Here is a 10,727-nt window from a genome sequence, read left to right as displayed (position 1 = left end):
ACTTCTCGGTGTGCAGCCAAGAGCTTACTGTACTCTAAAAGAGGAACTAAGGCCTGGTCTCCACTTAAAACTTATGCCGGCATCAGTATGTCAGTCAGGGCTGAAAAACCATACACCCTCAGCAACATGGCTATGCTGACAAAACCCCCAGTGTGAACACAGCTATGCCGAAAGAAAAATGCTGCTAACGGCATAGCTAATGCTGTTTGGGGAGGTGTTCACTTGCCATCAGAAAAACTTCTGTCAGTGTACATTGTGTCTACACTAGGGGGCCATCCTGGCTCCAGCATAGACTCTGGAGTGTAGACAGCGTTACTTTTCTGACAGTCTCTGTGAGGCTATGTAAGTGAGAGTGACAGACAGCATTGCTTTTAAACTAGTCAGTGTAATCTAAATTTCTCCCTAGCTGAAATGGGAAATTAAAGATTGCTGCCCTCTGGCCAATGTCTTCAGACAAAAGCATCAAGGGAATTCATAAAGATTTACTCCACACCTTGGTTATGCTAGCATGGTTTGGAAATTACTACTCACTAAGTAAGAGATGGCTTAGCAAACACGCACCCTTGTCCAAATGATCGATGTGAAATGTAAAATAAAACATGTCTTGCTTAAGTTTTGAGGGTCAAAACCTTTTAGATCTGAATGTGACAAATACATCCTGTAAGAGGAACTGTTAAATCTGCATATGGGAGAAGTTCAAACAAAAAGGTTTCCATTAAATAAAATTCTGTTAATTCAGACTCATGAGAAAATTGGATACCCCTTTGAGTGATGCCCCTCAAATATAGAGAGATTATGTTACAAGGGAAGCTCTTTGGGAATCGAATGTCATTTTTCTCTCTCTTTGTACAGCACCTAATACAATGGGATCCTGGCCCATGACTAGGACTTTTGGGCTCTAGGGTAATACCAATAAATAATAATAATGTTCATTAAAAAGCAAAAAAATAACTACCTGCAGGAGTGCAGTTCTGATCTGATATTCCTAGGTGCCATGACCAGTCCAATAAAAGGCAGAATTGAGGTAACATCACCTGAGTGCGGAAAGGGTTCACTAGGAAGAATAAAGGCGCACAGGAAGGAAGAAGGCTTGATCTGGGCAGAAGGCTACAAGCAAGAAATACAAAATTGAGGGCTCTGCTCTAGTCATCAATGGGCAGAACCCAACTAATATTGGTGAAAACTGGAAGATGGAAATGTGGGGGGACACAGAGCCCCTTTCATGTGTGTGGCAGGCCCATCAGCTTTCAATAACTCTGTTTAGTAGGGAATCTGAGAGCTACTTGTCACTGCCCCCCAGTAAATACCTTTGTCCCTCACACAGAGCTATAAACAAATATGTTTCCCAGGTCTCCGTTTGTGTGATCGGAAGAGAAGGGATTTCTGAGATGATGGAGCCCCTGTCCAGTGCAAGGTTACAGAGCTTCCACCACCAGGACCACAGCTGAACTGTGACCTCAGAGAGAAGCTGCAGTATTCACGGCAACTAGGTAAGTTGTGTGTGGGATGCATGTGGTGTTGGGGAGCATGGATAGCACAGTAGGGAGGGGAGTCCCTGAGGCAACCTGTATGAAATCATCAGCACAGCATTTGGTTGTCTAGTGGTGTGTGAAGGGTGGGTGGTTCCCTGTTCCTAGTAGAGTCGTGAGGTCCAGGTGTGTCTGTGTCTGTGTGGATCCCTCTAACGGTATCTTTATCATCCTTTAGACCTACCTGGACCTCATCTTTCTGCTCCTCATGATAAGGGGAATGAAGGAGACCAGGATATAGTGGTCTTGCTCCATAGGTTTGGCTTTATGGTGAGTGGTGAAATGGTCTGCACTGTTCTTCCTGCTGGGCTGGGCTGTTTCCTTGTCTGTCCTCGCTCATTCCTCCCACCTCCTCCCGCTCCTCCATCGTTCACCAGCCTTTCCAACTTTCCTTCTTCCCCATCAATAACATAACCACACCGCTTTTTTGGGAGGTGCCTTGTGCATGTGCAGCTCCTTCCACATCCTGGATAGCTCACTTCATGCCCCTCCGGGTAGCCAGGCTTTGCCGCTGGCTGTTCATCACGTTACTGAGCGGGAGGCTATCGCAGGAACAGCATGTGCTGAGTGGGGCTCCCTTGTGGATCCAGGGGCTTGCTTCAGTGGCCTGGGTTGGGGCTAAGAGCCCTGTAGGGATGGGGAGCTTTGAGGGCAGGCTGAGTCTGGCATCTCTTGCTGTGTGAAGGAGGTTGGGATAGTGGGAAAATGGGGTTCCTCCCCCCAGAATGCTGCATTGACAGTGGTGGCTTTGCCCTTTGCTGCTCAGCTTGTGTCTGAGTGGTGAGATTGTGGCCAGAGCAGGCAGGTGCTGAGTGGAGGACACGTGTCATTTCAGATGCCAGTGACGTTTGAGGAGGTGGCCGTGTACTTCTCTGAAGATGAATGGGCTCTTTTGGATGAAAAGCAGAGGGAACTCTACAGAGATGTCATGCAGGAGAATTACGAGACTCTCCTCTCATTGGGTGAGCAGTTGCTATTATCCCCATAGTGTAGACATGACCTAAATCTTCTATGAGGAACAGAGCCCATTTCCCACCAGACAATATGCTTGCCAAAAGGTGATACTGAATGTTTGACAACCTAAATGGATTATGTCTTTCCCCTTCATTCCAAGATTTTCTTTGCTGTTCTTTGTTGTTAAGTGATCGACAAATACTTGACAAGTTGTGTTGCATGTACCTCTTTCCAATAAACAGGATTTCCTATTGCTAAACCAGATGTGCTGTCCCAGATGGAGCAAGGGGAAGAGCCGTGGTTCCCAGATCTCCAGGGCTCTAAGGAAAGGGAGAACCCAAGAGGCACTAGTACTGGTGAGGAATGAGTGACACCAACCGGGAAACCATCTGGGGCTGAGGGAAAAGCTGGGATCCCAGCAAACCCATGAAGGACTGCTCCTGTTCTGTCTTGTCTCATCTCACTCCCTATTGTGTCCTGTCCTCAGGGAAGGAGTCACCCCTGGCTCCCACTTGTCCTGCCTGATCCCTGGCAGAAGCCTTTTCCTCCCCTAGCCTTTTTCTTAAGGTTCAGATGGGACTTTGAGCCAGAACTGGCCTCTCCTCATTCCTCTAGGGAAATATTAGGGAAATTTGCTTCCTGTCCATCAGGTTTTCTGATCAGTGACAAATCCCTTTGCTGCCCCCTCTGCACCCAGCACAGGCAATGAATCACATCTGGATTCTCTCTCTCTCTCCCACCAGGTGCTGGGACGGTGAGTGAGAAGGAGAAAAAAGCCCCCAAAGTAGTATCTACAGGAGCAGAACCACAAAGGATGTTCTCAGGGAGACACTGTTGCCTTGAATGGGGAGATGCCAGTGAGAGTCAGGGCAGGACAGGGAGGCACTGGGAAGACCCTCCAGGCAGGAGTAAATCCACTCATAGCAAAAGAAGTTTAGAGAAATCCAAAGACACCAGCACCCACCAGGCAGCCTGCACGGGGAAGAGCCCAAACACAGGTACTGAACCTGGTGAAAGTTTCAATAAATGCTCACTCCTCGTTAAGCATTGTCAGCAAACTTGTGCAGAAAAGAGTGCCTACAAGTGTAATGAATGTGTCCAAAGCTTTTCTCAACAACAGTGCCTTCAGATACATCTGAGAATTCATACAGAGGAGAGACCCTATAAATGTAATGAATGCGGGAAAAGCTTCAGACACAAGACAAGCCTTGTTCTTCACCGTTACACAGTCCACAAGTTGGAGAGACCCCATAAGTGTCCAGTGTGCGGCCAGCTCTTTATCCTGAGAGAGAGACTTATTCAGCATCAGAGAATCCACAACGAAGAGATGCATAGGGGGTTTAATGATGGGATTGTGAGTGAGAACAAGGATGAGCATCCTCAACAGAAAAAGCCAGTGGGAGCGGAGACTCATAAGGCATCTCAGAGATGTGAACTGGCAGATGCTGGTAAGAGTCGGGGCAGGAGAGGACAGCAGCGAGCTTACCCTGCAGGGGGGAAAGACTGTGAATCCGCTGTATGTGAAGGAAGTTCTAAGAAATTGAACCGCACCATTGCCCACCAGGGAACTAAGGTGGGAGCACAGCTGAATACACAAAGTAAAAGTAAGAGAAGCTTTAGTAGCTGCACAGCCCCTGACCTGCATCAGAAAATCCACCCAGATGAGAAACGACACAGCTGTGCTGAGTGTGGGAAAAGCTACCGCCGGAACTCACACCTCCGAAGGCATCAAAAAAGCCACACAGGAGAGAAACCTTATGTATGTGCTGACTGTGGGAAGAGCTTTGGACGGAAGTCGATACTCAGTAAACACCTACGGACGCACAAAGAGGAGAAACCCTATAGCTGTGCTGGCTGTGAGAAAAGGTTCAGTGAGAGCTCATACCTTGCTCTGCATCAGAGAATCCACACAGGAGAGAAACCCTATCAGTGTCCTGACTGTGACAAAAGCTTCAGGCTGAAAGGGGACCTTTCCAGTCACTGTAGAACCCACACGGGGGAAAAACCCCATAAATGCACTGAATGTGGGCAAGGCTTTGGGCGGAAATCAACCCTGACTAAGCACCTGAGGATCCATACTGGGGAGAGGCCCTATAAATGTCCTTATTGTGAAAAAAGCTTTCGTCAGAAGTTCACCCTTTCCCAGCATCAGTTAGTGCATCTTGAAGAGAGACCTCACAAATGAACTGAATGTGGGAAAAGCTTTCATCAGAAATTCACCGTTACCCAGCAACAGTCAGTGCACCAGGGAGAGAGACCTCACAAATGTACCAAATGTGGGAAAAGCGTCAATCAAAAATGAAAGCTTGTTATACCCTTGGTAAACCTCCATGTGAAAAAGAAACCCAATAGAGCAAGTGTAACTTCAGATTACATTATCTCTAGCAGCGCAGTAGGGGCTCCACATGTGATATAAAACAGTGGTGTGGTACTTTCTTTGCTTGGAGAGGGGCACTTAAGTACAAGGTGTAAGAAGGATGGGCGAGAAGTATTGGCTTATTTATGATGACAGATATGAGATTCAGGAGGGGAAAGGAGCTGGTGAAGGTAGGAACAGATCCTTTGGCGGGGTGTGGGGGTTAGTCGGAATTGCAAGGTAATGGAGTTGAATCTTGTGGGAGGACTGATCATAAGGGCACAGTGGCAGGAACCAAGAGCAGAGAGTGCCTGGTAATGGAGATGCAGATCATTTAAAAACTGGGATGTTGCACGAGGAGGAATACTTTTGCACGCGTGTGTGCGTATTTTTGTATCTTTTAGGGCTTGTCTATATGAGGAGTTCTACCAGTATAATTATGCCACTCTGGTTATACTGGTACAATTTCCCATGTGGACACTTTTATTCTGGAATAAGTATGTCCAGATGGGGAGTGAGAGATGTATAATTACAGTTGTATATGGCCTGTAAAATTCCCCATGCAGACAAACCCTTAATGAGGGAAGATTAAAGGTGACTGCTGAGCAGAAGTAAGTCAGTCATGCTCCACCCCCACAGCAGCCTACCATGCCACTGTGGGTCTGTCTACACAGCAAGTAGCAGTAAGTGTCAGAACCTAGGTCAACAGACTCGGGCTCACTCTACAGCGTTAATAGCTGTGAGATGTTTCAGCTCGGGCTGGAGCTTGGGCTCAGTGTGTCTCAGCGCCCGGGTTGACACCCTTGGGCTTGAGGAGCTCACGCTATGGTGCTAAAAATAGCGGCGAGACCTGGCTAATCAGCCTAGGGTCCCAGGCCGAGCTGCAATGTCTACACAGCTCTTTTTAGCACAGTAATTCAAGGTCAAGTCTGTTGACCCACACTCTGAGACTTGCTGCTGCTGGCAGCTCCTCACTGTGTAGACATACCCTAGCTGGCTAGTAGCACTATTGGCTAAAAATAAACTCCCTTTCACAAAATATATGGTTAATAATAACAACAGGATTCCAGGGGGAGCCAACAGGGGAGGTATGCTGCCTGAGCTCCAAGCTTCTTGCTCCTTGTTATACCCCACAGAATCTGTTCAAAATAATAGAAATCCTACTATAAATGTAGTTAATTTAGGTGGATATCAATGCACCATCTGCTAAGGGATTTCTGGATAAGAGTTTGGACCTCTCCTCTTCTCCAGTAATGGAGCAGGCCTGCAAAAAGTAAAAGCTATCTGAGAGCCCATGTCAGGCAGAGATGGAGATGCAGGAAGAAGCTCCAGATAGAATCCTGAGCAAACCTTGCAGGTGCTTCAGTAGATCTCTGAAGAACAACGTCAGCAGATATTGCTGATGTGAAAAAGACCACTGCAGCTCATCAAACAAGCCTATGAAGGCTCTCAAGGAGAGTGGGGCAAGTTGAGGCCCATATGTCTGCACTGGAGGACTCTGTAACAGCCAGTAAGTCCTCCTCAAATCAGCAAATGCAGAGAATTAGAGCCCTACAGGAGAGAGTCGACTATCAGGAGGCAGATCAAGATATAATAATTTGCATTTGGTTGCCTTTCTGGAGGGCTTTAAAAAAGGTAGGTCTAGAAATTCCTAAATAAGGCTACCCCAGAATTCTTAAAACTCCCTTTGGGAACTGATTTTGAAATTGAGAGGGAGCATCGTTCCGTTGTTAGCCCCAAAGCCCCCAGCAGATGTGAGACCAAGACCTTTCCTCATTTTTTAATGATGAAGTTTTTAAAATGTGGCACCAGACAGTTATCCTGCATAAGGCTTGGGAATTGAAATGGGGCAGCAAGAGCATCATTGTGTTCTGTCTACACTCAGCAGGTGGCAGGGGGAAGGGCCCAGTTCAATAAGGCCATGAACAAGCATACAAGGCCGATGACGTACTACATTTCATTTCCGGCCAGATTTCAGACTAAGACTGAAGGATAATGCCACAGCTTTGGCACAGCAACAGAAGCTAAGAAATGTATGGATTCTCTGTGAGGGACTCTCTTCTGATCAGTACCCCGGAGACTGATCCTCTCTTTTACACTTCCAGGCATAGACTAGTCCTTATTCTGCTCCACCCCCAATGTCTGTATTTAAGATAGAAGGAAGGTATTCTTTGCTTGGTCTGTTTTACTGGAAACAATTTTTGAGGCTGCTTTTTTCTTTAAGACTTCTGCCTCCCTCACTGAGTATATAAGAAGTCAGGGGTCTATAAAACTGTACCTGGAATTACCAATGCCAGTGGTATGTGATTATCCAGATCCACAGTGAAACCAATGACCCCATCTGCTAGGAAGGACTATGAAGGTGAAACATTTACTTGATGCATAATAATTTATACCTCCCTTGGACTGGGACTGAATCTTATGATAGTGAGCATCTGTGTGATGTGGACAGTACATGCTGGTTCATGCTGCTTGCTTTTGCTTAACAGTTACCCTGTGAGACATGAGCAGGGAATTGCAGCTCTCTGTACGGCAATTTGCTGAATCCTTCTTTCTCACTGAAACACGCCCTTCCCCAATCTGGATCTGTATAAATGGCCTCACTCTCCTCTGCAGATTTATTTCCCTCTCCTATCCCCCCCACCCCATTTTGTAAATTATTGTTAGCTGGCCTCACCTCTTGATTTTCCATCCCTTTTGCCATATCACCTCAATTTAGGTTATGGTTGGTTGTTAATGATTCAAGTTACATCTATTGTGTTTTTACTCTGAGCCCTGGTCTACACTAGGAGTTGAGGTCGAATTTAGCAGCGTTAAATCAATTTAACCCTGCACGCGTCCACACGACGAAGCCCTTTTTTTCGACTTAAAGGGCTCTTAAAATTGATTTTCTTACTCCACCCCCGACAAGGGGATTAGCGCTTAAATCGGCCTTGCCGGGTCAAATTTGAGGTATTGTGGACGCAATTAGATGGTATTGGCCTCCAGGAGCTATCCCAGAGTGCTCTATTGTGACCGCTCTGGCCAGCACTCTCAACTCAGATACACTGGCCAGGTAGACAGGAAAAAGCCCGCAAACTTTTGAATTTCAATTTCCTGTTTGCATGGTCACCTGCAGCTTGCCACGCTGGCCAGAGCTCATCAGCAGAGGTGACCATGCAGAGCTCATCAGCAGAGGTGACCATGATGGAGTCCCAGAATCGCAAAAGAGCTCCAGCATGGACCGAACGGGAGGTATGGGATCTGATCGCAGTATGGGGAGAGGAATCCGTGCTATCAGAACTCCGTTCCAGTTTTCGAAATGCCAAAACATTTGTCAAAATCTCCCAGGGCATGAAGGACAGAGGCCATAACAGGGACCCGAAGCAATGCCGCGTAAAACAAGCCTACCAGAAAACCAGAGAGGCAAACGGCCGCTCCGGGTCAGAGCCCCAAACATGCCGCTTCTATGATGAGCTGCAGGCCATTTTAGGGGGTTCAGCCACCACTACCCCAGCCGTGTTGTTTGACTCCTTCAATGGAGATGGAGGCAACACAGAAGCAGGTTTTGGGGACGAGGAAGATGATGATGATGAAGTTGTAGATAGCTCACAGCAAGCAAGCAGAGAAACCGGTTTTCCCGACAGCCAGGAACTGTTTCTCACCCTGGACCTGGAGCCAGTATCCCCCGAACTCACCCAAGGCTGCCTCCCGGACCCACCAGGCGGAGAAGGGACCTCTGGTGAGTGTACCTTTTAAAATACTATACATGGTTTAAAAGCAAGCATGTTTAATGATTAATTTGCCCTGGCATTTGTGGCTCTCCTGGATGTAGTCCCAAAGCCTTTGCAAAAGGTTTCTGGGGAGGGCAGCCTTATTCCGTCCACCATGGTAGGACACTTTACCACACCAGGCCAGTAGCACGTACTCGGGAATCATTGTAGAACAAAGCATTGCAGTGTATGTTTGCTGGCGTTCAAACAACATCCGTTCTTTATCTCTCTGTGTTATCCTCAGGAGAGTGATATCATTCATGGTCACCTGGATTAAATAGGATGCTTTTCTTAAGAGAACATTCAGAGGTGCCCGTTCCTCCTGGGCTGTTTGCCTATGGCTGAACAGAAATGTTCCCCACTGTTAGCCACGGGGAGGGGGGAGGGGCTAGTCACGTGGTGGGGGGAGGCAAAATGCGACCTTGGAACGAAAGCACATGTGCTGTGTATGTAATGTTAACAGCAAGGTTTACCGTGAAAGAGTGTAGCCATTGTTCTAGAAAATGTGTCTTTTTAAATACCACTGTCTCTTTTTTTTTCTCCACCAGCTGCATGTGTTTCAAGGATCACAGGATCTTCTCCTTCCCAGAGGCTAGTGAAGGTTAGAAGGCGAAAGAAACGCACTCGTGATGAAATGTTCTCTGAGCTCATGCTCTCCTCCCACACTGACAGAGCACAGACAAATGCGTGGAGGCAGACAATGTCAGAGTGCAGGAAAGCACAAAATGACCGGGAGGAGAGGTGGCGGGCTGAAGAGAGTAAGTGGAGGGCTAAAGAGAGGGCTGAAGCTGAAAGGTGGCGGCAGTGTGATGAGAGGAGGCAGGATTCAATGCTGAGGCTGCTGGAGGATCAAACCAATATGCTCCAGCGTATGGTTGAGCTGCAGGAAAGGCAGCAGGAGCACAGACCGCCGCTACAGCCCCTGTGTAACCAACCGCCCTCCTCCCCAAGTTCCATAGCCTCCTCACCCAGACGCCCAAGAACGTGGTGGGGGGGCCTCTGGCCACCCGGCCACTCCGCCCCAGAGGATTGCCCAAGCAACAGAAGGCTGGCATTCAATAAGTTTTAAACTTTTAAAGTGCTGTGTGGCCTTGTCCTTCCCTCCTCCACCACCCCTCCTGGGCTACCTTGGTAGTTATCCCCCTATTTATGTGATGAATGAATAAAGAATGCATGAATGTGACGCAACAATGACTTTATTGCCTCTGCAAGTGGTGATCGAAGGGAGGAGGGGAAGGTGGTCAGCTTACAGAGAAGCAGAGTGAACCAAGGGGCAGGGGGTTTCATCAAGGAGAAACAAACAGAACTTTCACACCGTAGCCTGTCCAGTCATGAAACTGGTTTTCAAAGCTTCTCTGATGCGCACCGCGCCCTCCTGTGCTCTTCTAACCGCCCTGGTGTCTGGCTGCGCGTAACCAGCAGCCAGGCGATTTGCCTCAACCTCCCACTCCGCCATAAATGTCTCCCCCTTACTCTCACAGATATTGTGGAGCACACAGCAAGCAGTAATAACAGTGGGAATATTGGTTTCGCTGAGGTCTAACCGAGTCAGTAAACTGCACCAGCGCGTTTTTAAACGTCCAAATGCACATTCTACCACCATTCTGCACTTGCTCAGCCTGTAGTTGAACAGCTCCTGACTACTGTCCAGGCTGCCTGTGTACGACTTCATGAGCCATGGCATTAAGGGGTAGGCTGGGTCCCCAAAGATAACTATAGGCATTTCAACATCCCCAACGGTTATTTTCTGGTCTGGGAAGAAAGTCCCTTCCTGCAGCTTTTGAAACAGACCAGAGTTCCTGAAGATGCGAGCGTCATGTACCTTTCCCGGCCATCCCACGTTGATGTTGGTGAAACGTCCCTTGTGATCCACCAGTGCTTGCAGCACTATTGAAAAGTACCCCTTGCGGTTTATGTACTCGCCAGCTTGGTGCTCCGGTGCCAAGATAGGGATATGGGTTCCGTCTATGGCCCCACCACAGTTAGGGAATCCCATTGCAGCAAAGCCATCCACTATGACCTGCACATTTCCCAGGGTCACTACCCTTGATATCAGCAGATCTTTGATTGCGTGGGCTACTTGCATCACAGCAGCCCCCACAGTAGATTTGCCCACTACAAATTGATTCCCAACTG

At 47.9% G+C, this 10,727-nt stretch overlaps 1 protein-coding gene across 1 annotated transcript; it reads left to right on the top strand.

Moving 5' to 3' along the window:
- The first annotated feature begins 672 nt into the window (after nucleotides 1–672).
- On the top strand, nucleotides 673–10,369 carry LOC141988534 (uncharacterized). Its single transcript, XM_074954332.1, is given in 7 exon segments — nucleotides 673–1,428; nucleotides 1,431–1,490; nucleotides 1,708–1,799; nucleotides 2,365–2,491; nucleotides 2,726–2,839; nucleotides 3,227–8,560; nucleotides 9,140–10,369. Coding segments are annotated over 6 exon segments (2,190 nt in total). The 5' UTR covers nucleotides 673–1,190; the 3' UTR covers nucleotides 4,786–8,560; nucleotides 9,140–10,369.
- Nucleotides 10,370–10,727: the final 358 nt, after the last annotated feature.

The sequence above is a fragment of the Natator depressus genome, chromosome 6 (genome assembly GCF_965152275.1).
Source record: "Natator depressus isolate rNatDep1 chromosome 6, rNatDep2.hap1, whole genome shotgun sequence".
Classification (NCBI taxonomy): Eukaryota; Metazoa; Chordata; order Testudines; family Cheloniidae; genus Natator; species Natator depressus.
This window is presented reverse-complemented; position numbering and strand designations above follow the sequence as displayed.